The sequence below is a fragment of the Echiichthys vipera genome (assembly GCF_963691815.1).
Source record: "Echiichthys vipera genome assembly, chromosome: X".
NCBI classification, from domain to species: domain Eukaryota; kingdom Metazoa; phylum Chordata; class Actinopteri; order Perciformes; family Trachinidae; genus Echiichthys; species Echiichthys vipera.
In genome coordinates, this window is record NC_139825.1 from 35,719,254 (window position 1) to 35,745,050 (window position 25,797).

At 41.7% G+C, this 25,797-nt stretch overlaps 1 protein-coding gene across 9 annotated transcripts in view; it reads left to right on the forward strand.

The window, feature by feature from the left end:
* celf4 (CUGBP, Elav-like family member 4) overlaps positions 1-25,797 on the forward strand; it is a gene marked incomplete at both ends in the record, with an annotated part of 79,287 nt that overhangs the window by 49,384 nt on the left and 4,106 nt on the right. For 5 of the 9 annotated variants that reach the window (XM_083938890.1, XM_083938893.1, XM_083938891.1 and 2 more), the window contains 6 exons: positions 15,520-15,568; positions 20,345-20,473; positions 21,979-22,058; positions 22,404-22,547; positions 22,893-23,031; positions 23,801-23,953. In XM_083938890.1, the coding sequence (XP_083795016.1) occupies positions 15,520-15,568; positions 20,345-20,473; positions 21,979-22,058; positions 22,404-22,547; positions 22,893-23,031; positions 23,801-23,953 (694 nt within the window). Of the gene's footprint in view, positions 1-15,519; positions 15,574-20,289; positions 20,474-21,978; positions 22,059-22,403; positions 22,548-22,892; positions 23,032-23,800; positions 23,954-24,382; positions 24,494-25,797 lie in introns of those variants that run through there. The other 4 variants (XM_083938895.1, XM_083938896.1, XM_083938889.1 and 1 more) reach the window with 3 other exon arrangements.

Consider the following 25,797-nt stretch of genomic DNA (forward strand, 5'->3'; position numbering starts at 1 on the left):
GACCCCTTCAGCCGGCTCTGCTTTAGTGAGACTTAATGTATGTATATGGCGAGGGACAGTGACATCCTTTTGAACCGGGAGTTGCACCAGCCAACGGTAGTATATCATAAAGCACAACCTGTCTGCTAATCACAAATTACAGCCAGCCTCTCCGGTAGCCCTGATCCAGCTCTCCCCACAGGGAAGCCAGGGCCAAGGAGAAGAAAACTAGCTCCCGCCAAGTCCCCACCACACCCCATTGCAAGGTGCTAATAAATCGGCATCCTCACAGATAGGTCAAGGTTTTGATTTGGTCGTGACCTTAGTTCATAAATCTGAATGATGTAGGGGCCTTGGGTTAAAAGGCTGCTGGATCAACTCTCAGATGGGGCACCCCTCCCTCATGTTCTGTCTCTTTCTCTCCTTTTCTGACTCTCTCCTCTTCCAGCTCTCCCAACCTCACGTCCGTTTTTCAGTCCCTGCTGCAGCCTCGGGTCCCTTGAGCCTCTATAACAGGCAGAGAGAGAGAGAGAGAGAGAGAGAGAGAGAGAGAGAGAGAGAGAGAGAGAGAGAGAGAGAGAGAGAGAGAGAGAGAGAGAGAGATGGCGAGGGGTGAAACAGGCAATCAATAAATCAATATGTTTTGCGCCACTAAGCTAGGGTAAGCTCACTCTCTCAAAGCTGCGTGGGCATGTACGCACACACACACACATATACACTCACACACATGTACATTCACTTACACATTTCTTTCAGCACACACAAACAAACAAATGAAGGCCCAGGACAGAATGTCCCTTGCCAAAAGACATTTTGTTGTTTTAGGGAGTTTCTTTTTTTCTCATTCTATTTCCTGTTTTGGATCATTAAGCCATTGATTTTTGTTTCAACGGGTAAGTGGTGGTGGGGACCCCCTGGGAGGCGGCTGAAAACCTCAACAGAGTGGCCCCAGCAGGAGTTTCTCTAGTTGTGACAGGCTGCTCCCAAGGGCCAGTGGACCCTCTTAACTCTGCAGGGGAGAAACTATCACCTGGAATCAGTCATTCTGCCTCTGCATTCCAAGACACTCCTCCATAAGGGTATACACTTGGATATCTATAGATTTCTTCTTGCTAAATGTCTTTGCAACCACTGTATGTACAAACGTGCACATTTAGTTATAGATTTAGATTCTAGTCCTTGCAGAAAATCTTGTGTGTAGTACAAATGGTCAGTTCTCTTCATGGATTTTAAAGGATGTAAAAAGTTGGCCGGAGCATCTGCTTTCTTATCACTTTGTCCAATATTTTTAGGTCCGTGGGGGTGGTGAGGGTAGAGCAGAGAGCTGGAGAGATGCGGTGAGATACAGTAGCAACCCTGGCAGACCAAGATTCAGTTGGCCAACAGCCAGCAAGATATTACAGTCAGATATATAGTAACACAGATGGATGCACTCAGCCTAAAGAGGCTGACATATTGGCTAGCGCTGTCATAAGAATGACATAATACCTATCCTGACAGGTAATGAAAATAAAGGCCGCCCCACCGCAGAGTTGCATAAGCACTTTAACTTTAGCTCATACAACGTAAAACATTACCCCTGACATATGAGATATCCCCAAGGAAGTTTTTAGAGTGGTTGGATGTTAAAGGTGGAGGTCTGACAATTGGAAGTGGTCCCCTAACATGCTGAAGATGTAACTCCCGATTTCAGCACTCCCAACCAAAGCATCCAGTGGGTTCTACTGTGTGTCTTCAGAGATATTATTTTGCATTTTATTAAAATGCATGTCATTGATCCATGCTGAATCAATCTGCCCTCTCCCTCACAGCATTTCCAGCATGGCCATTTTATTTCTCAAAAGTGCAAAACTATTCAAATATTTGGGAAATTTGAATTAAGCATCTACTTTTTATAATGTCTCTTATGAAAAGCAATTAATAATTATATCAGTGGTGTGTGCTAGTGACAGTTTAGAGCTTTTAAAACACAAAGGAAATCACAAATACAAAGAACACATCTCTCTTCTATCTCTGTATACAGTATGTAGTTGTATTTGAATTTAAAGCCACATCAGATTTAAATTGTCGCACCATTATGTTAAAATAGATCCCTGAGGAGGTTGGATCAACCAGTGTATCTTGGGTGCATTTACATGTGCACTTTTATGTGGTTAAGCTCAGTCTGGACAAAATCCAAGTTCATTTGAGTCATTTAGTGCCAGATGTAAAGGGGTCTGTTTCACAAGATGAGATAAATATGAAAAACTGCTGTGTTTTGGCACCATTCCTGCCAAGTACATCAAAGCATAGGACTTAAATTAATACCAAGGGAGCATGCATGTGAGCAGAAGCTCCTCCACTCAAAAACAAAAACTCTGTCATGCAGTGGGAGAATAGTTAAATTAAGTCGGTGATGAGGAACTATATTTGGCATATGGATATTTGAAAGCTAGACTATGTCATGTTGTGAGATGAAATAACATATTCTTACCCTTCCAAATGATAGGTTTAAAGGGGACTTGTGCTTATCACAACCGTACGGAAATCCTGAAAGCTCATTTGACAGTGTTTATGTAGCACCTTGACCTGTTTTACAATCAAAAATGACACATCTCACTTTTTACAATATAGGGCCTTTAATTCTTAAACAATTAAATATCCCATGCTAATTTCTGCACACTATGGTACAGCCTTACTTAGTCTGTCATGACCAGTAGTACTGTCATAACGTTTACTTCTTTTGGTTCACTGGTGAAATCTTAGACCACCACTTTGACCCTTCGGTTTTGACTTCATAATAAGTAAGACAATAAAGACAACAACAAATATACCAGACTATAGTGGGGGGGGGGGGGGGAATGTTGTTATACTGCTATTATTATTCTTCCACTTCTTCATTCAGGTCTCCTCCCCTCCTCTTCCTGTTCCAGTCAGTCTCCCTCTGTTTGATAGGAAGGGAAAGGAAGCTGGAGATACTTTATAGGTTCAATTTGAAGGAACTTTTCCTTCATTAATAATAAAATCGAATGCCCCTCTCCTCCTCTCTTTCTTACTTCCCCCAGGAATGAACTTGGTGCTGCTCTGTTACTGCAACTTAACACTCTGTCTCACACTTAGTTTCCCAACTCTCTTCTTCTTATCCTTATCTAAACCCTCAGTTTTACAGGAGTAAAAAAGCAAGCTGACAAATTAAAACAATGTAAATTACGAAAGGATGACAGGAAAAGACAGAGAGAGAAAGAGAAAGAAACTGTAATGTAGAGTTTATATATATATATATATATATATAGTAACCAATCTATTTTTCAATGCCACTTTTTTGGTCAGCAATTCTTTTTTTCTTCTCAGTCTTGGCAGAATGTTGTTCTGGAAATGCACTAAGCAAGTTTCTGGCATTATTACAGGACACTGAATTACTGAAGACATCAGTGTGTGAATGTAGGAATGAATGAGTGTGATAAAAGACAAAGATGAAAGATAGATTGACATTTTGACCATTGCGTCCTTGCATGCTTGACAAAGACGAACATCTCTGCCCTGAGTGTGTTTTCCTGTTGACTTTGTGTGTGCACATTATTTCTGTGTATTAATGGAGGCAGGCTGGTACAGTGCACGCAAACATCAGCACTCACATGTGCGTATGTGTATATTGCGTGTGTATACACAAACTTGTGCATGTGCATATTTTTGACTCTTAAGTGTGTGGGAGTGAGAGAACATTCACATCGCCCACCTGGGCTCTGGGAGCCAATAGAGCTGTCTTACTGAACAATTCGCTGTTGTTTCTTTGGCAGAGCCTAACAGGCAGATTTGACTGTATCACTTCCTTCTAACTTCTCCTCCTCCACTCTTACTCCTCTCTCCTCCCTCGATCTGCTCTGCTCCTCAGTTCACGACACTGATCTCTTTCTCTCTTCCTGCCTTTTTTTATATTTAATCAGCCAGGGAGTGGGGAATTAGTAATCATTTGATGGAAATAATTTCAGTGCAGAGCAGAGTTTGGAGAGAGCAGAGTAAAGAAGCTATGTATTGCATAAAAGCCCTTGCAGGGTTTCAGCTGGACAGGTGATGTTCAGGCCGACATTAGCACTATTATTCACTTCAATGAGAACACTGCAGCAAAGGACACCAGTAGAAAACTGCAGGGTCGTCTAAAAAAAAAAGTTCAACCAGGCTCAACTTGTACCACAATGCAATGCAACATAATCGTCACACTGTGTTGGCCAACTCAATATGTGAAAGCATGCATACCTGGTAGATTGTATAAGCCTCAAGCCTGTCTCTTCAAAGGTGATGAAATCTAAAGCTCGCTAATTCACACGTCATATCCCATTTGTTTACAAAAGCCAAAATGCCATTGCCTGTAAACCCCACAGTGACTTTAATGCCTCGACGCTAACCAAAAGCTGTTCAACATTTTCTCATCGATAGGTTCGTATGATATCCTACAAAAATGTGTATGATATCAATAAAACAGCGACCAGAAGTCGACTGGGTGACAGCAACCTACCAGAAAGTGGGCTGCGACGGTTACGTTGGGTGTAGGTTAGGTTCAGGCACCAAAACTACCATAACATGACCGGTTAAGTTTAGGCAAAAAAAGATGATGGTTAGGGTTAGGCATCAAAACAATTTGGTTTGAATTTGAAAAAAGGTTGTGGTTTGGCTTAGTACTTCCGGAACCCCAGTCACCCTGGAAAAAGTCCCCTCCTGTGCCCTGCAATCACCTCATCTGTGTTTACACATTTAGGTGTCCTTATTTACATATTTTTCTGTTTCTTTTGTCAGACAGCTGAATGAGCATTAATTAGTAATTCCAACTCTACTTGTTAATGGATAACAGTATTATTAAACAGTATTATTTTTGGTTTTGAACATCCGTTTCGTGTGGAGACCTACTAAATGTTGACATATTTTCATTTTGTAGCTTGTTTTTTTTCTATGTACATTTTATGTTTGTTTTTTTCATCACTGTGTCTCTCCCTGCCTTTTTCCAATATGGAAGGCTATAGTGAGTGACAGCTCATTACAACACCATCTCCTCACCCCCTCAACTTATGAGACAGAAACAAGTGTTTTTCTGTGTGGGTGTGCGTGCGTGCGTGCGTGCGTGCGTGCGTGCGTGCGTGCGTGCACGCGTGTGTGTGTGTGTGTAAGACACAAAGCATCTGTACATGCATGTGCACATGTTTGTGCATATTTGAACACGAAAGTGGTTGCATTTCCTCGCTTTTCTCCCATGCTGCTATTTGTGTCTATATTTACATTTACATATGCTGTAAGGTATCTTTCATATGCACAGGCCTTTCAAGTCAGCTCTCACTCTCCTCTACTCACACATTCACATAAACATACACACACACACTGTCCAGCGATATGCAGCTCATGAATACTCCTAATTATGGGAAACCCACTCATCGTCTCTGTACCTCAGTGATGGCTGGAGAAGAGGACAAAAGTTGTGCAGGGATGAAAGTGAAAGCAGTCTGCCCGGTTCAGAATATGACAGCTTTTAAACTTGTTTTTTTTTTCTGTTTTTTTTATTCATTAGATAAGTGAAAAGCAAAAACCCAGTGATGACACGCCAGTACCAGCCATGATTTATGTTCACCTCTGAAAAGAGAAAAGTAGAATTTATGGCTTTCTCGTCTGGCCTAATCTTCACTATATGCTGCAAAGCCCAGGCAATGCAGTAAGCTTAGAGGGGGAGGGACAGGGGGGCTGAAAATTGTCCTCTACACTTTCTCTAGTTAGCTTTTTTATTTTTTATTTCTCTTCCTCTCACTTACTTACCAACTCTATCACATTTTGTCCTTGTCATTTTTTTCTTCCTCCTGCAAGCTACACAGGAGTACCCATACCTATATACACTCTGTGCACACATGAACACTTCTAATCACACGCATGCACGTGCACCATGCACACAGACGTAGCTTGCACGCATAAAGAGGGCTGCGCGCCCCTCAGTGACGCCTCCACTCCTCTCGCACCAATTTTCTCACACTTTTTCATTCTCCGTGTCTTCGTCTCTTTCTTTCTCTCGCTGCCTCACTCCGCACCTCCGCCCTCAACCGCCTCCACATATAGATCCTTTCTTTTTATAGTCAAAGCTATAGTCCCCATGGCAACACCAGAGTTGTTGATTGCCAAGGTGCTGTACGTCTAATTATGTAACTATCTCAAGGGGTTGTGTGGTTTTTTTGTATGTGTGTCTATTTGTTTCTCACCCCTACACTGTCTCTATTAGCAATGCCTCTTTTTTGATAATCAATCTGCGTTCAAAGCTTGTGTGAGATGTCTTGTATCACAAATATGCACAAAATGGAATATTTCTATCAATGGGTATATATGTGAAAAAGACTGATATTATACATCTGTGCATGTGCATCTTATTTGCACGAGTGTGTGAGGGTATAGTGTATGTACAAGTGCAGGTGTGAAGCTATAACAGGTTTTGACAGGGTAAAATAATTTGGGGGTGAAGATGATGTGCTTTTTCTATCCAGTTACGGTGTGACAACGGGATTCTCAACCGTCGATTCCTATTAAAGGGTTCATAGGAAGCATAAATCCTGTCTGCTCTCATTTCGTGTTGATTCTTATCCAGGTAGAGGAACAAAATATTTTCACACTCATTTACTCTATTCATCGACAAATTTGTGCAGAAGAAGTGGAGGAAGAAGAATGAGGGAAACTTATAAGTTGTGGAACAGGAATAGAAAGGAAAATAGAAAGAGGACTGCATTTGCATTTTAACCTCTCATTCAAAACTGCTCGAAAGCCGTCCTACTGCTGCTAGTGTTCAGGCCACTTGCCAGTGAAAGAAGGAGAAAAAGGGGAGATAAAGAAGAGGTGGGCTGGTGTGAAATGGATCAAACAATGGATGTGAGAAAAGCATTGCTGTTCTCAACCAACTGCAGGCAGAAGAGAAAAGGAGTGGAGGAGGAGTGGGGGTGTGTGATAACTTGCAGCTTTTAAAATGTCTGTGTTTTGTAACTAGCTTTTTAACAACAGGTATTCAGAACGTTGAACATGAAGTATGTTCAGAGCTGCTTAGCATGCCAAAGAAATGGAATCAGGAAGCAAAGAAGAATAAATTGAGATTTTGTCGCACATACCGCTCCCAAGGTCAAGAATGATCTTCCTTGCTCTTAGATGAATCATTTGTGTGTGTAGGTGTGTCCTATGTGTAGGCTTGTCTATCGTTTTCTGTTTTCATGTTCTGTGTAAAAGCCATGTTGATGAAGAAAATCCACGATGATCAGAGGGTTGGACAGGGAGGTTTGCCTCCTTCTGTGATCTCTGTATGTTTTGCTTTCATCTGCCTTTGTGAAGACCTAGTAGACCTAGCAGCATATAGAAACAGGGCAACAAAGACAGTGACTGCATTTTTCATTCACACAGTTACTCTAAGAGGGATTTTAGGCTTATTGAATTGCTTTAGGATGACACTGCAACTTCCGTTCAGATAGATCCGTGGCTATTATTATATGTCTTCAAAGGTCCCATATTATGCCCATTTTCATGTCCATACTTGTATTTTGGGTTTTAATTAGAAAATATTTACAGGCATTAATGTTCAAAAAAAACATTTCTCGTAGTGTCCTCTCTGTCTAAAACGCTCAGTTTTAGCACCTGTCTCTTTAAGATGGGAAATGACTGTAACGGCACTGTAGCGGAAATTTCTCCCTAGTTGTGACATCACAAACTTACAGAAGTCCTAATGGCTTGTTTAAAGGCAGCCCCTTAATACAGGCTGCATGCATTTCTCAGTGGATTGAGCATTTTGTTACTTTCATATTATTTGTACAGAACTTCAACCTCCTTTATAATCAAAAATGACATCAATCAAATCTCACTTTTTAAAATATGGGACCTTTAAACTTCAGCAGTTAATTAGAGTGCAACAAGTCATGGTAAATATTAAGCATGCATGTATGTGTTCAGAGCAAGTTTGGGTGCAGCGCTTCATCATCTTGCATAATTTTGAACGTGAGGAAATACTGATAAATGAGAGCCAATGTCTCCATTTGCGATAATGCACACAGCCGCCACATTGTTGTTGTACTAGCCACCTCAGTGCTGCGGTGTAACAGCCAAAGAAAGCACAGACTGTGCCAATTCATAATTCATCCGGATGCCTTTTTTTCTTATATTTATTTCGTCCGCGTCAACTCAGCTCTGACTGTAGCATGCCGCTCAATCCCAGCCTAAACAACTGGGCCAGGCCATCCTGTTGTCAGAAAATACTCTTGATCTGACGTGATACAGATTGCCCGTCTCTGTTTGTCTGTAAAGATGAGTAGGGATAAAGCAGAAGAGAATGCAACAAAAGGAAAGAGATTGAGATGTTTTGCTTTATAGTCCTCTTTACCCTCACACACAGACATTGATCTCTCCGCAGTATGTTTCACTTCTACATCAAAAGAGGGGTTTGGTGTTTGGCCATATGTCAGGATAAAGAACTACAGGAGAAGGAAAGAGGCAAAATACTAACTCATATATGTGTATACATCTCAGAAGTGGAGATTAAACTGGATGGGGATACAAATTTGACCATCAATTATAAACATTCCTATACACTGACCTGAAAGTTCTTGTTCTGGGAAATCATACTGCATTCTGGGTATTTTAGGGGCAATGGTGGTGGCTGTTTGTTTGCATATGGTGAAATTGACACAGGTGCTGTTTTTGACAAGTCCAGTAAATTATCACAAAAGTCAACAACATGGGGGATCAGTGTTAGAGAGGAAGGAAATGGGCAGTGAATGATGACACCAGTTTGAAAATGGATAAGATTCATTCTTGAAATCTTCTTGAAACTAATTCTTGAAATTAGTTTCATGCAGAATTGAAAAACAAGAAGACACAAATAAAATGTGGTTGACTTGTTAACATGATCTGTAGATGAATGCATCAACAGGCATAATCCAATCATAAATACATTATGGTCTTTTCTGCAAAAAGAGTACTTTAAAGATCCCACATTGTAAAAAGGATTTTGTTATAAAGCAGGTCGAGGCGTTATATAAATACTAAAAAAATGTCATGTCATTAAAACGAGCCATCAGGACTTCTGGACAGTTGTGACGTAACAACTTTAATGTATATAGGTAGAAAGTGCTGCTACAGTGCTGTTACAGTAATTCCCAGGATGACTCAAACCCAGAAACAATGACCAATCAGAGCAGACACTTTCCTATCCTTTTTCAGGAGAGGGGTTTAAAGACACAGGTGCTGAAACGGCATGTTCCAATATACAAGTTTGAACTGTACTAATAACACAGACACTTTGTAGTCTGTACCAAGGCGGCAAACTATTTCGCCTTCCACATCCTCAACAGCAGCTTGTCACAGCTTCACTATTCCGTTCTTACCTTTCACGCGCCCTAGACATATAACGTTAATGTTACACCACATCACTGCTTACCAGAGAGCATTTATAAGAGATAAGAGACAAGTCAATGAAACAGCTTACAGAAGCAATCATCAGATAGCGTAAATGATGGACAGGGGAACAACCAAATGCAAAACACCAGTAAGTAAAAGAACCTGCCTACTCATTAATACTACCGAGTGTTTCATTCTGCCTTTATGTGTCTTGCTTTGGATAGCAGCCAAGCTGCTAGCAGTAGCCATTTTGCTATTGATATCAACAAGTAACTGATCGCTCCTGTGACTGAAGAGACAACTTGACTACCGCATCCTACTTCATATGAAAATCAGCAGCTCTGAGGAAAACAGAAAGCGATCCCTACCTGGTTGTTTTTGCGACAGCAGTACCAACAATACACCTTGGGAATGCTCGCCGGGGGGGGGGGGGGGGGGGGGGGACACACATACATTTGGATGCTAATACCTTTGCACTTGAGTAAAATTTGAATACATGAGTATTTCTGCACTGTGGTATTGCTATTTTTACTTAAGTAAAATATCTGCATACTTCTTCCTCCACTGGTGACAGCAATATATATTTTTAACTGCACCTCATGTCCTATTCAGCATCACTGAATAGGACATGAGCTTGCATGTCGTTACCATTGGGTACATCTAGTAAATTCCAAGCCATATTATATATAACAACTGTTTCCCTAGCTCTGTCTGGCTGAATGATTTGTTGGCTGGGGGGAAAAATGTTACCAAAATCAGCCTGCACGCTTGCAAAGAGGATCACTGAGTATGAGGTGCGGCAATGCCATTTGACTAACTGACCTGCATTTTTCTCCTGATGAACACATCTTGTGCCATGGGAAAAATAACTTTCCTCCTCACACAAGCTGATTCCAGTTCCATTAGTCACATTACAGCACTTTTCTCTGCAGTCTGCTGTGGTAATGGCAGTGGAAGGGTGTGAGATGCCCTTTTACTACAGATGTTGGAGAATACTTCTGCACCTCAAGAGGTTGCAAAAGTCAATAAAATTAAAATTTGACATGCACTGTAGGAGCTTTGATGGAAATGCATGGGGTATTCCATGGGAGTGTGATGCCTGTGTGAATTAATGTAAAATCAATACTTTTAAAATAGGTTGTCCTCTTTGTGACCACTGGTAAAATCTATTACATGCCTGCTAAATGTTTCTACTTTTTCAGCTTATCTTGCCAGTGGAGGCTTTTTTTTCACCTGCATACAAGAGCCTGGTTTCCCAAGAGCATCTCAGGATTATAACCATATTTGTTCAGCTAATGTTTCCATTGGCATGTTTCCATCCCAGGATGAGTGTTGTGCATGCTGAGATACTTTAGAAAGCAGGTCCACGTCGAGTGCCAGTGGTTTATTTGACGGTATTTGGTTACACTTAGACCCTGTGGTATTGCTCGTGTAGAGAATCTGAACATCTGGAGCTGCTCCCTTACAGATACTTGCTTTGTATGCTTAAGAATCAGTAAATATATATATATAAAGAGAAGGCACAAAATAACCTTCTTAATTCAAATGGGACAGAAACAGAATGAAAGGAAAATAGGGCCTTCAGCTGCAGAATGTAAAATAGAGCAAGTTTTCACAATAGCAGAAGAGGAATATTATGAAGGCAGCCTTCCTTGCTTCCCTGGGAGAGTTTCATGGAGTGCTTTCTCACTGTGATAATGAAATGACCTGGCCTGCACTGCTCCACTCTCTCTCTCTCTCAAAAACACATCTGCTAGACGAGGGTGAAAATGAGAAAATCCAACCTCCTCTCCCGAGTTTCGTAAAGCACACTTTCAATATTCTTTTTCACAGACAATGATGGGAGTGTGAGTGACTGCATACTCTTTTGTCCCTGTGAGTGCTGTGAATTACTGTGGCTGCATGTATTAAGTTTGTGTGTGTGTGTGTGTGTGTGCGTGCGTGTGTGTGTGCGTGCGTGCGTGCGTGCGTGCGTGCGTGTGTGTGTGCGTGTGTGTGTGTGTGTGTATGTGCGTGCGTGCGTGCGTGCGTGCGTGCGTGCGTGCGTGCGTGCGTGCGTGCGTGCGTGCGTGTGTTTGTGTGTGTGTGTGCGTGCGTGCGTGCGTGCGTGTGTGCGTGTGTGTGTGTGTGTGTGTGTGTGTGTGTGTGTGTGTTTTGGAATGCTGGTGCACTGTCTTGAGCAACTTGTAATAAACTTTATTTGAAGCACATCTGACATAACAAGGTGCTGTACAGAAATTCAGTGGATAGCAATCCCATAGAGTTGTCATCGCGGCAGTGTTTTTGTAACTTCATTTCTGTGGTTTGCACGTGGCCAAATCAATACAGTAAGCAGCAAAACTCAGATCAAGGACTTCAAATTTGTCCCATTTCAAGGTAGAATCCAATATAGCAAACTACAGTCCAACACTGTTTTCAGCTAATCTTGTGGGCCTCGCTAGACATTCAGACCGTACTACCCTGACTCAGAAGAATGACTCACCAGTTTGGTACAGCACAGGCAGCGCATGCAGACCATGTATTCCCTCAGCTTCTAGTTAGCAGGGAATCTATGGCAGCACTGAGGCAGAGTGCTGTCATTGAGTTACATAATCAACAGAGGAGTGTAGAAAGAACGTGTGGGTGTGTGTGCCCGTGCAGTTCTTTTTGAGCTGTCGATCATGTGGTACACCAAGGCCACTCTAACACGAGGCTGCTGAGGTGGACTTTTAGCAACAATAGAGCTTAAGCCTGCGTGTGTGTGTGTGTGTGTGTGTGTGTGTGTGTGTGTGTGTGTGTGTGTGTGTGTGTGTGTGTGTGTGTGTGTGTGTGTGTGTGTGTGTGTGTGTGTGTGTGTGTGTGTGTGTGTGTGTGTGTGTGTGCGTGCGTGTGTGTGTGTGTGTGTGTGTGAGCATGTGTATAGTGTTTTTAAAAGCATATGTATAAACGAATAGGTAGCCACATTCATAAGGCTGAGAGCACAAAGGCACGCTACATGCAAGGTATTAGGTGTGCATGCTGAGAGATGAGACAATTTGCAGAACATGTTGACTCACAAGGATACATTTACATATTTATTGTGGTGTGTGTGTGTGTGTGTGTGTGTGTGTGTGTGTGTGTGTGTGTGTGTGTGTGTGTGTGTGTGTGTGTGTGTGTGTGTGTGTGTGTGTGTGTGTGTGTGTGTGTGTGTGTGTGTGTGTGTGTGTGTGTGTGTGTGTGTGTGTGTGTGTGTGCTTCTTTGTATCCTGTTGTGTCCAAGCATGCTTGGATGCATAGGCCTATTTGTGATTTTGCATGTTTGTGTATGAGCCAAGCTTGTGTGTATAAGCTGGCATGTCCCACTTGTGCCTGTTTGTGTGCTTGTATGTGCTTATATATGTATGTATGTATGTATGTATGCATGCATCTCAGTGGCTTTTTGTGTAAATGTAGATTTTTTTTTACTCATACTGGCATTGGGCTAAAGACAGCTTCACGATTGCCTGTGTATTGCATTGTTTCTGCTGCTCAATGATGCCATCTGGCTTTGGCTAATACCACCACATACATCCTGGGGGAGCTATCCGTGCAAGTTAGCGTCTGGTTTTAACAACTGTTTTGGGATCAGTTGTCCACTGGACTGGTGCTAACTCACACTATTATGAACAGGATGATAAAACTGACCTTGAAGCAGTTTATGGGCCCGGAATAATGGAAACCATTGATAGAGAACCCATGAGCCTTCACTCAGTTTTCAGTGAAAAAAGAAAATAATGGTTTAACACCTTGATTTTAGTTAGTTCATAGGATTCTAGATGATTCATTTTTAATTTTTAATTTTAAAAAATTGCTTCAAGTTTTATGTCATAACTAAAATAAATGTTACAATAAGGGAAATTGTGAAGATTATTAGAGGGGAGGAGGAGAACAAGTTAAGGTATTTTAGAGGTCTTATCCCATGGGTATATTTTATTTCCTTGTGAGATTCATAATGTAAAAAAATATTCACATAAATGGGATGACTTTTTTCATACTGTCTGTCTGAATACCTGTATTCACCTTCCATCTGTGCTGTCTCTTTAAGCCTTCCTCTCAAAAAAGCCCAGTCTGCTTTGATTGGTCAGCATTTCTTCTGCATCTGCGCTCTGTGTATCTCTGCGTCATCATTGCAGCCGGGGAATAACTGTAGCTACTGTGGCGGCACTTTCCACCTATATATATTATAACTATGACATCACAACAGCACAGAGGCCCTGACGGCTCGTTTAAAATCACAGTTTCTGAATACAGGCTGTTTGTATTTCTCTGTGGATTGAGTGTTTTAATACTTTCCCTCTATTTATATAGCACCTGGACCTGCTTTATAATTAAAAAAAGACATGATGAAATCTCACTTTTTACAATATGGGACCTTTAAAAAGTAAAACATAAAGTAAAGCCGGATAACTGTGAGTCCCTACAATCTCATTGCACAGTGAAATTAAAACCAGGAAAATTAAACATAACCTCAGAGAGTCAGTGCAGTCATACGTGCACGTTAAGACCAGTGCTTGCATATAAAACCAGTGGAGATGAAACACAATTAGGTCAGATTGAGGCCAGACCATTTGTATGGGTCATGGTAAAAGCGCTCATATGTATGCAGGCTTATAGGCCCCTTGGGAGCACTGGGCTGACCTTGTCCCATACTCTGATCTATGTCCTCATCTTCCCCTATGTCCTCTTTTCCTCATTCCTCCCCCTCTTCTTTTTTTATCACCACATTTCACTCTTCTCAAACAGCCCCTTTTTTCTTTTATTTTTTTACAGTTTTCCATTATTTTCTCTTCTTTCTCACCCTGTTTGGTTTCACCCATCCCACAATCCCATCTTTCCGGAACTGTTTTTTTATTCACATCCTTCTCTCTTTCACTATTTTTAACTCATTTAACTCACATTTTTCCATTCCCCGATTCCTTTATCCTCTCTCGTCCTTTTTCCATATCAACAGCCAGTCTGATAAATAATGCATCACAGCGCATTAAAAACATTAGTGGGGTTCTCTTGGCTGTCAAAGAGAGGGAGGAGATAAACGAGAGGGAGGAATGGGTAACTCCATTTTAAATAAGTGTTATGGAGAATGATGTGATTTAATATCAGCAGCAGAAAAGCGTCGGAAAGGGGGTGAAGGTCCGAGCATTAATTGCATTTGCGTTGTGACATTGTGTCCTCTGGCTCAAAGGTTTCGCCTTTGGTGAATCCTCTGAAAGCCTGGTGATTCATTAAGATGATGACTGTATCAGCAAACTCTGACGAAAAGATTTAATGACATTTAGCAAAACACTGATGCTGCATCACACAGAACCTTGACCTTTCCCTCCTTCCTGTTTCATCCTGCACCCCCCCCCACCCCCTCCCCCAACCCCACCACCCATACCCCCCTTCCTTCCATTCCTCCTGGCAGCGTGGCGATTGGCATTATTAAAAATTGATTGGCGGCGAGCGTTTAGCAGGTTGGTGAGGCGTAGAGGGAAGGTTTGACAGGAGTGAAATGAAAGGAGGGCCTCTGCGGACACACTATGGAAAGGTCTCACTGGGGGACAGACTGTGCGTGTGTGTGTGTGTGTGTGTGTGTGTGTGTGTGTGTGTGTGTGTGTGTGTGTGTGTGTGTGTGTGTGTGTGTGTGTGTGTGTGTGTGTGTGTGTGTGTGTGTGTGTGTGTGTGTGTGTGTGTGTGTGTGTGTGTGTGTGTGTGTGTGTGTGTGTGTGTGTGTGTGTATGTGTGTGTGTGTGTGTATCCACCACAACATATCAACATATCCATACAGACCACAATCTGATAGCCCACGAGCATCCAGAAGCACCCTCAGAAAGGATACACAGTCACAGTGGCTCTGCTGACCCAGTGTTACCTCTCCACTTCCCTCCCTCCATCCCTCTTTTGGTCGTTCCCTTCATCCCTCTGCTTATCCCCCTTTCCAACCCTTCTCTCTCCTTTCATCTCACATCAAAAAATATTTCCAACCCATATTCCAAACCAGCTATTCCCCCAATGGCTATAAGTGCTACAGCTTTGGAGATTTTCAATACACTTTACCCGCAATTTAGCTGAGTGATTCTAAAAAACTTTTTGGTAGGGGGGGTTAAAAACATGTGCTATTACATGAGTACATAATGCACAATCAATTTCCTCTTTATTAATTTTTGTCCTCCCTTTCTTTCTCCGACACAGATGAACAGACCAATCCAAGTGAAGCCAGCAGACAGCGAGAGTCGAGGAGGTACCGTATATCCTTCCTTACTCCCCCCCTTTTCCTTGTTACCTTCTTCCCTTTGTTCTAGCCTTACAAACATGCTGCCTGTGCATATCAGCCTCACCATTATCTGTCCCATTAGACGATGCCCTGTACCTCGACGTGGGCTGACAGCGCTGCCCGGCCGGACCCTCCAGTATTCAGAACACATTATGTAAACAGTGTTCCTCCTGCCCCAAGCTCCTTTCTTAGAGTTTCATCATATGCACTGATGCATGTACATGCACACACGTACACAGAAACATGCGTGCCATGTCATGCTCTGAGGGGAAAACAGGTCACTTCTTTTTGTCTAACACCTTTAGAAACGCTGTCTGGAACAAAGCCAGTCCAATTTGACTCGTGTCATAAGTTCGTATCAGCCAAATGAACTGCAGATTCAATTGACAGTTCCGCGTGAATGAAAGTGGATGTCTAGTCTGGTATTTTCTGTGTGGCGTACTGTATTGACAGCTAAGACAGCTTAAAATGCATTTTCTATGTCTAGACATGTAGTGACCTGCTCCTGACATCAATCAATGGACTGTACAAAAGAAGATTGATGTAGTTTGACCGTTTTTGGATGGAGTCTTTCAAACTTTGCAGTTGTTCATATAATTGGCTCCAGAGTGATTCTTTAAATGCCAGAAAGAGGGAAAGAGAGGAAATAGAGCATTCAAGGAATTTAAGGTTGATAAGTGGCAGAGAGAAGCATAAGGACTGGGAGAAAGGTGTTTGCCTGTAAAGTAAAACAAAAAAAATGTAAGGAGAGGAAGAGAGGTTGTGTGACATCCCTTTCTACTTAGTTTGGTGGAGCTATGATTGATGGAGCGGGAGGGAGCAGAGGCAAGAACCAAGCGTGGGGAAGCAAAGTGCACGGCAATGCAGGTCACCCATACCTCTGACTATTATTTGGGTCTATCTTTCTCTGTATGTGTGTATGTCCTCAGCCCGCTACTCTTCTCCTCATCTATTCTCAACGCTTGTGTTTTTTCAAGATTATTTCTGTCTATTTCTTATTTTGTCTCTATCTCTCGGAAGTTTTTTTCAGACATGAATTCAAAGCTACATCGTACTGTCGGGGTGTTACATTTTAATTGCAGTGTCGTTAGATGAACTTAGATCCTTTTCTAGTACCAGCACAACACTGTGAAATTAAGTAAAAGTATTTTAAATCCCACTGATATACAAGTACACAAGTATCAAAAGTAAAAGTTCTTCTGCAGAAAAGATTTCCTTGTGACTGATGTTATTGTATATTACATTATGTCAGTTGATAATGATGTTTCATAGTAGGCAGTATTTTACTGTTGCAGCTGGTTGGGGCTACTTTTTTATTAAATTGTCATATAAAGTTAGGTAGTTTAGTCTAGTGCTTCCAAACTTAAGGTCAGGCCGCGTCCGGTAGGTCACATATAAATATGGGTATCTGTGAGATGATCAATGGGGCAGGAAAGAAAAAAACTAAAGAACACAAGGTTCTGCTACACAAATTTTGCATTTTTTCATAATCTTTGTTAAATAATAGATCATTTGCACCTCAAACAGTTATTTAAAAGAAACAATCTGGGAAGTCAAGATGGAAAATCCCTCTTTGGTGGAACAACTCAGACATCTGAAACATGAGGGGTCACAGTTCAAAGCAGTTTGTTGTTTGTTTTTAAAATAAAATGCTTTATCTGAAAAGTAACTGGTAACTATATCCAGAGATCCTAGATTATCAAGTATTTCCCTTTTATGTAATGGAGTGGAATTATAAAGCAACACAAATGGAAATAAATAAATGGAAACTCAAGTAAAGTATGAGTAACCCAATAAGTGCAGTACTTTAGTGACTTTCCACCACCGTCTAATTGATGAGGCGGGAAGACTGCGGCCAAAACTGTGACTGATAATGCTATAATGAAAAGGAATACTGGTCTTGTGCGGCCAAAAATAAATAATGAAATCAGATAGTAAAACATTTTATGATTCCTGTAATGCTCCAGCCTACTAAATATTACAGTAGAGAGGAATTAGGGAGTCATTGTTATATTGTTTGTGTGTGTGTGTGCGTGCGTGCGTGCGTGCGTGCGTGCGTGCGTGCATGCGTGCGTGCGTGCGTGCGTGCGTGCGTGCATGCGTGTGTGTGTGTGTGTGTGTGTGTGCGTGCGTGCGTGCGTGCGTGCGTGTGTGCGTGCGTGTGTGTGTGTCCTCCACGCCTGATGTGTGCTCCGCTCTTGTAACACCCCCCTCTCTAGTGCAAGGCCGGAGCGCAGATTAGTCTTGTTGACTCGGCAAGGACGCCCTGTCAGGCACAGGCAGTGGGGAACGGACCCTAAGCATACACGCATGCACGTACACACTACCGCAGCTACACACACGTTAATTTGCAAAGACCCATTCAGAGCCAATTGCACCGAGGCTCATTAATTTCCCAACATATACATCCATTTCCACAAAGCTCAGATTCTGTGTAACGTAAAAACAGACAGCCTTGCACACCGACACATCTGCTATTTTGCACTAACACACTTTCACCGTCTGCCTCACAATTTCCCTCAAACACCCATTCAGTGACTCAATCACGCTGTCATGGTGAAAAATGAACAGATGCTGGATCTCAGTCTGTCTAGCTATATTTTATAAAAATCCAGACATGTAGAAAAATAGAAAAAGAAAAAATTGATTGGGTTGTTATGCCTTTTAACTTTGAAAAAGAAGAGGACAGCAGTTGCTATGTGCAAAAGACTGGTTGCTATGTGTTCATAAATGAGAAACGTGTTCAATGTGATTAATTGGTGATGTGTGACTTGACAACATGAGCAAGTAATTCCCCTTATGCTTTATCTGATGTACCCCTGTACAGAAAGTGGGCATTTTATTTTGAAAGTGTTTTGTTGGGGGGAAATGTGTTCATAGCAGGTTACCCTCCAATACAACCCCACATTCATGCAATTGTCTGCTTAAATCAACATAACCTTTGACTTCTACTACTTGTTATTTCTGTTAGATTCTATTTAATTGATCTAATTTGTTTCACTTAAACTTGCTGCCTCATTATTGTGCAGCAGGGGCTAGCATCCTGCCTGGCAATGCATATTTAATAATAAAAACAACCAAATGTGTTGCCCCATGTAAACAGGCTGACTTGCTGTGTAACATAACTTAGACTTCCATTAAAAATGAATCATGTTCTGACCTGAGGACAGGCACACCAAACCATCTGCCTGTTAATACCTGTGACAGGCACATCCCACAGGTAGTGCTTGATGTACTAAAAGTGTCTGATAAGCCTGAATAGTCAGACCCATAGATTCTATTAGATGTCATATCATATTCAAGTACATCACGTCAAAGAGTAAGGAAGATGTTATGTGAAGATGTTTCTCTTTTCATGTACTGTATTCACAACTACAGTATGTAAACCTACAAAAATATGATAGAACAAAAATAGAAAACCATATTTACCATTCCCTTCATCTAGCTTTTTATCTATAAGGGATTCATTTAGCATTAAACATCCAGGGTTACATTTTAAGTACATTTTTACATTTTTTTATTCAAGTGTATTTTCTGATGATCCATTTCCTACGTCTAAAAGTGTTGGGGTTTTTTCATATGTGAAAAAAACATGAGCCAGACAAAAAACAAAATTCACCTGCCCAAACTTTTTTCAATTGTTTTCACAGATGAAAAACCAACAACAAAAATCAGACTTAGAAAATGAATCATCTAAATAAATAAAAAATCTCACTAGCCTCTCAGGACTTCTGTAGTAAAGAGGTGCCTGACTATTATTACAGGCAAACCGTTCAGCAAGATGCTAAAGGATAAATGGATAACCACCTCATTCACTTAGCGTACTTCACTGCCATGAACGGTGAAGAGTCATATCAGCCTCTTATCTTAGTTGAGCTACCTTCCAACTGTGTGATTGTATTAGCGTGTAACAATATTTTTGGTTTAAAAAAAAGATTTAGCATATAGTTGTGTACATTTACTGTAGACACAGGTCGAGCAAGCAGTACTACACACAATGTCAGCGAGCATTGAGTTACCATCAGGCAGAAGTTCAAAATGCTGCACCATGAGCATCTGTGACCAGAACTCCTGCTGAGGGCACGGCACCAACCTTGTTCCCACAGGAGAGAGACTGCTCAGAAAAAAGGTTTCTTGCCTTAATCATGAGCTCATGTTTCACTACAAATTTGTAATGGAAGCACAGATGGAAAATATTGATAAATGGAAAACCAGATGTTGTATTTGTTATACAGCAGCAGCTCTGTTAAAATACACATTGTTCTACCGACAGTGTTCAGCATTGAATGTGGTATGAGCGACAACTGATTAATGAGTACCACTGTAATTAGTCGCTAAAATTAACAAATTTCAAATTGTATATGTTTATGTAATATAATTATCAGCATCTGTCGCTGACATTTTAATTGTTATTCTATTGTTATGACATTGCTGATGTTTTCCAAATGGAGCTGAGCACCTACGTATGACCATGAACCCTTTGTTCAGAACAAGCACACACATCAAGAGTTTGTGGTTAAGCGAATAGCTTCGAGCCACTAGCTTTGTTTAAACTTAATTAAGACCTAAAGATGTGTGAACAAATGGGTGGGTAACATATGTTCCCTTGGATAACATAGGATACAGTCTGTGGTATCATAAAACGTTGTTTTTTTGGGGGTTTTTTCTATTCCAGTGCCTTTATGTAGAATATCAAAAGGTATCTCTGGTCCTCTGATCGTGACCTATTCCTTTTCCTTTTAGAAGACAGAAAGCTCTTTGTGGGCATGCTCAACAAGCAACAGTCTGAAGATGATGTTCGGCGCCTTTTCGAATCCTTCGGCAGCATTGAGGAATGCACCATCCTCAGAGGTCCCGACGGAAACAGCAAAGGTGAGTTTATAGCTGTTTATGACTTTGAGCCAGCAGACTCTTTTCACAGGCTTCTGCACAGAAATATTTTTTCTCTTTAAACACATCATGTTGAATGATGTCAAATGATGTATGAATATTTCACAATCATCAGAGAAGTTTTTCTTAAGAATACTGTATATTCTGTAAATTTCAACAGTTAATGCCATTTGAGGGCTTTGCCCACAGGGATGAGCGATATAAATCACCAACTCTTTACAGATGAACCCCATTAACCTTATGGTTTTTTTTGTTTTTTTATCAGAGCCCTGTAGGTTGACTTTGGCTCTGATAAAGAAAAAAAACAAACACCTTATAAACACCAGGCTTCAGAAAAATGTCCTTTTCAAAATGTTGTGAGAGATGAGTGCTATACAAGTTCACTGCATGAAGTTCATCAGTGGGCTTAGCAGCCAATCAATGAGGCCCAATGATAACTAAGCCTGATGATTACAGTGGGCTTGATCATTCTGATTCCTCCGTGAAACTCCATTAACAAGGCCTCATCAGCCAGCTTACTCGGCTAAGTGGGCTTTAGCTCAATAATTACTGGGAACTTGATCATTCAAATTCATCAACGGGGCATGTCAATAGTAAGCGACACCAGAATGCTGTGGCATTTTAAGCCCCATCAAAGGATCCCAAAGTTGTAAATGGTGTCAGAGTGGCATGTTTAGCCTGCTTATTGAGCGTTGATCCACACTGATGCAGCAAAGAGGGCTTTGTTTACAAAATTTTTGTTGCTGTAATGCTGTGGGAAACTTGTCTCAGTTTTCGTCTTGTTACTGGCAATGTTTTTCCATAGTGTAAAGCCCCTCTCACACATGCACTGCAAACCTGAAGTTATTTAGACATTACCCCAAGGAGAGCTGTATGTAAACATGCAAATCGGTTGGATCCGACATCAAACCGACTTTACCCTGCCAGCTCCCTAAGGAAAATCTGTGCAATGTCCGATTGAGCCCATGTGTGAGAATTCACTGAGAGTGGCCGTGTTTATGCTGATTCTATCAAGCAGCTGGCACAAAACCAGAAGAAAACAAACATCCAAGTGTGACGAACAAGGCTGATTTACACGAAAACGTCACAAAAAGGTTTAACTAGAGAGATGACGAGATCCAGGAACTCCCCGTCAGTAAGGACTGAGGCAAAAATTGTCAGACAAATTCAAAACATTTGGAAAGATACTCGGTTATTTGTGACCACAGTGTCCTGCCTCCTGCACGCTTTACCCAAGTGCTACCCCTTGTCTGAACCAAACTGAATATTTTTGGTAAGTGAGAGCGCATCGGACAGGGACAATCCCCTGTTGTGTGCTACATCTATGAAAGGAAACTTCAGACAATGTCCGCAGCAGATTCATTGGACATTGACTGGAGTTTATATGAGATAAAGGCTTTAGTATTTTTTTATGCAAACTTTTCTCTTTTGTTCCCACTGTCTTTTTTTCCGCTTACTTATATTCTCTCCCCTTCCTCTCTCTTCAGGCTGTGCATTTGTAAAATACTCCTCTCACGCTGAAGCCCAGGCAGCCATCAGTGCACTGCACGGCAGCCAGACAATGCCTGTGAGTACATCCTAACTGTGTGTGTGAGCATGTAGATTTATGTGAGAGAGGTGAGTCACGTAGAGGGATGAGTCACATAGAGCTTAATTACCTTCTTAAAGTTAAGTTAAGCTATACTTTATTAATCCCAGTGAAGGAATTTGTCCTTTGCATATGACCCATCCTAACTATTTCAGGGCAATGGTTGCCAACTACAGCTAATTTCCTTGGCAGGAGAGGATGTGTGCATGTGTGTGTGTGCAAGTGCAGATACAAGCTTGTGTCATGTATCAGTACACACTAACATGTACTGCTTGGGCGTGTTTGTGTGTGTATGTGTGGGTGGGCGGATGGGTTGGTGCACAGGGTGCCTCATCCAGTCTGGTGGTGAAGTTCGCCGACACGGATAAGGAGCGCACCATCCGCCGCATGCAGCAGATGGCTGGTCAGATGGGCATCTTCAACCCTATGGCCCTTCAGTTTGGAGCCTACGGAGCCTATGCTCAGGCAAGACGCTACGCAAAACATCTTCTTTAGCCACAGTTATTCATTCAATGAACCGTGTAATTGGAGTGCTTAAGCCTAGCTCACAATAAACTAGCAAAAAAAAAGATGAGCTCCCTCCAATTAGGAACACTGTATTTCCCTAGGATGTGATGTGAAATATCTTCATTGATGTCGGTTTGGAAAAAAATTACATTTTGTGAGATTCAATACCTGTTTTTTATCTAGTGTGTTTTCATCACTATCCTTATATACCCGCACTCTTTTCTCTTTTTTCTTTATTAACTCAGTAACCTCCAAGTCTTACTCTTCTTTCCTTACATTATTCTCAACCCTCTCCCCACTGTGCAGGTGCAGCAGCAGGCGGCATTGATGGCGTCTGTCGGCCAGGGAGGCTACCTCAGTCCAATGGCGGCCTTTGCTGCTGCCCAGATGCAACACATGGCCACCATCAATGGCATCCCTGGAGCGCCGCTGACCCCAACGTCAGGTAACAGTGGTGAAAGACCAAAGGTTAAAGGGCTATACTGGATTTTTAGGTATATACGTCCATAAGGAGAGTTGTTCAAATTAAGTGGAACGCAAGCTACATTGCCTTATCCAAAGCTAAGCTGTATTCTGTTCAATTGCGGTACCTCTGCTGTCTCACAGAGAGACAAGCTTAAGGTAGCCTTCAAGGTAGCCACATTTTACAAGATTTCTCCATTTTTGGTGATACTTAAGAACTGCTTCCTCCCAATACTAACCAGATCTGATGGTTTGGGGTCATGATCCATTCAGCAAGGATCGCTAGTTTTTTTTCCATTTTGCATTAGCGAAGAGAACAATAATAGGCTAGCTTACTAAAAGGGTATGTAGAACAGTACAAAGTGCACTGGATTTAAATGTGCATCATTTTTTACACTGAATAGAAGTTTCTAGATGCACTGAAGTGGTGCAAATGAACGTCATGCACAGTGGCATAACATGCAGTCATCTGAGACATATACATAATTGGTACCCATAAGATATCACCACAGTATTCACTTTTCTCATACAATAGGTCTAAGATTCAGATCTAATGTCTGTTGTGTCACAGTAAGAGCCATACCAGGACAAGAAATCAGCCCTGACATTTAGTGTCTTCCCCGGCCCACTGGACCGACCCTTCTGACATTTCCAAGAGTTACTAGGTGGCCAGTCAAAGTAAAACTTCTCCATAATACATTGGGATGCTAACTGTTTCTCTCTGTCTTTGCCCGTCTGACCCTTGGCTGCAGGTGGCAGTACTCCTCCAGGCATCAGCGCCCCCACAGTGACCAGCATCCCCTCCCCCATTAGTGTAAATGGATTTACTGGCATGCCGCCCCCCCAGGCAAATGGGCAGCCTCCTGCAGAGGCTGTCTTTACCAACGGGATACACCATTACCCTGGTACGTCTAATCAATTCAGGGGCATGTATGCAAACACACAAAATAACTCTCCAAGACACAGAAAAATAATGCTGTATAAATTATGAAAACACTGTTTGTCATGTTAAACCGTCACTTCATGAAAATGAAGCTTAAATCTTCAGAGACGCACTCCGCAGTAAACACATTCATTCTAACGGGAAAGTGTGCATGCTGCTGGCTTACAGGCGTGAATAGCCTTGAAGCATGTTCAGGGGGCAGAGTCCAGGCAGATTTAGCCCACAGACAGTCAGCATGTCGGGGAGATGGGTGTTTGGCAAAGGTGCTTATAGGCTGCTGGAGCCTAAGTATGCGCTTGTGTCATGAGCCGTGGCTAGTACCTCATTGGTTTTTGTCTGTGAAGAGGTGGAAGAAAAAACTGTCTATTTTTTTACACTCTTGTTTCTCCAGTGTTGCAGGAGGTGGTTTTTAGGGAGGACTCGGAGAAAAACGGCTTGGGCGTGGCTCCGCGGAGTTGTTTTGGGGTTCAGGGTGGCTGCTTCATCTCCTCTCTCTCTGAAGGTAGCGCTCCTCCCCATCGTCTTTCCCCTCCTCATCCCACTTCTCCATGGGCTCAAATAAGGGTCAATGTAATTATAAGCTTGTGAAACAATGTTCATAAATCCTTTCAAAGCCTGTGGTTTTATATCATTCTTTGTAAACCTTTTAAACGTTTGTGAATGTTTAGTAAAGATTTTGGCGCCCCCAAACTTTAGTGTAAGATGTGCACACACACATATTTAAAGGTTCCATTTTGTAAATATTCATAAACTGTGCATTTAAATGAGGCCTCAGGACTTCTGTACGTTTGTGATGTCAAAACTATACTATATATAGATAGTAGAAGATAGAAGTGCCACTACAAGTTTTCCCCGGCTGCAATGACGGTGCAGAGATGCTCAGGGTGCAGATGCTGAAGACCCAGAAGCTCTGACCAATCAGAGCAGATTCTGATTTTTCTGGAGAGAGGCTTAAAGAGACAGTTCCTGACAGAGAGGTATATTCAGCAGCACAAGAAAAATAATGTGTTTATTGGACATTAAAACGTGTAAATGTGTTCAAGTGGAAACCCAAGATATAAGTATATATCTGAAAATTAGCATAATATGTTCCTTTAAAGTTACAAGAATTAATCGTGGCCCTGATTTTATAGCCAAAACTATCAAGCATACTCGTAACTTTAATGTCTGTTCATGTGTAATTTCAATTTCACACATGGTGTGAGAACTTTGAGGATTGATTTTCACATTTTTCTTGTCAGTTTTTTTTCTCTGAAACTCTGTGTAACCTTCGCCATTGATATTTGTCCATAAAATGCAGACTGCAGATCTTTTCTATACATTCACGAACTGCAATTTTTCACGCAAAAGTGTTTCACTGTAATACAACTACAGGCTTTCAAATTATTTCTGAACATCATTTTACAAGCTCAGATTATATTGACCTTTATTTGAGCGTTTAGTTCTCTCCTTTCATGTGGCTTTCTGAACCGTTTTTCAGTGTTGTTGTTAGTTCACGGTGTGTTCTTTGGTTTTTGGTGATAGTGGGATTTTAAGTGTGTGTACATGGTTATCGGTGTGTGTGTGTGTGTGTATGTGTGTCTGTGTGTGTGCGTGTGCGTGTGCGTGCGCGTGTGCGTGTGAGTGCGTGCATGTGTGTGTGTGTGTGTGTGTGTGTGTATGTGTGTGTTTGTGTGTGTTTTCTCAGTGGTGTACTTAATGTGCATGTACTATGTGTACAGATGGGTAGTAAATAAGTGTGGCGCAGCATCTGTGGTAGCTACAAGTGTGTTTAGAATGGGGGTATTTTTTCACGTATAATTTCCA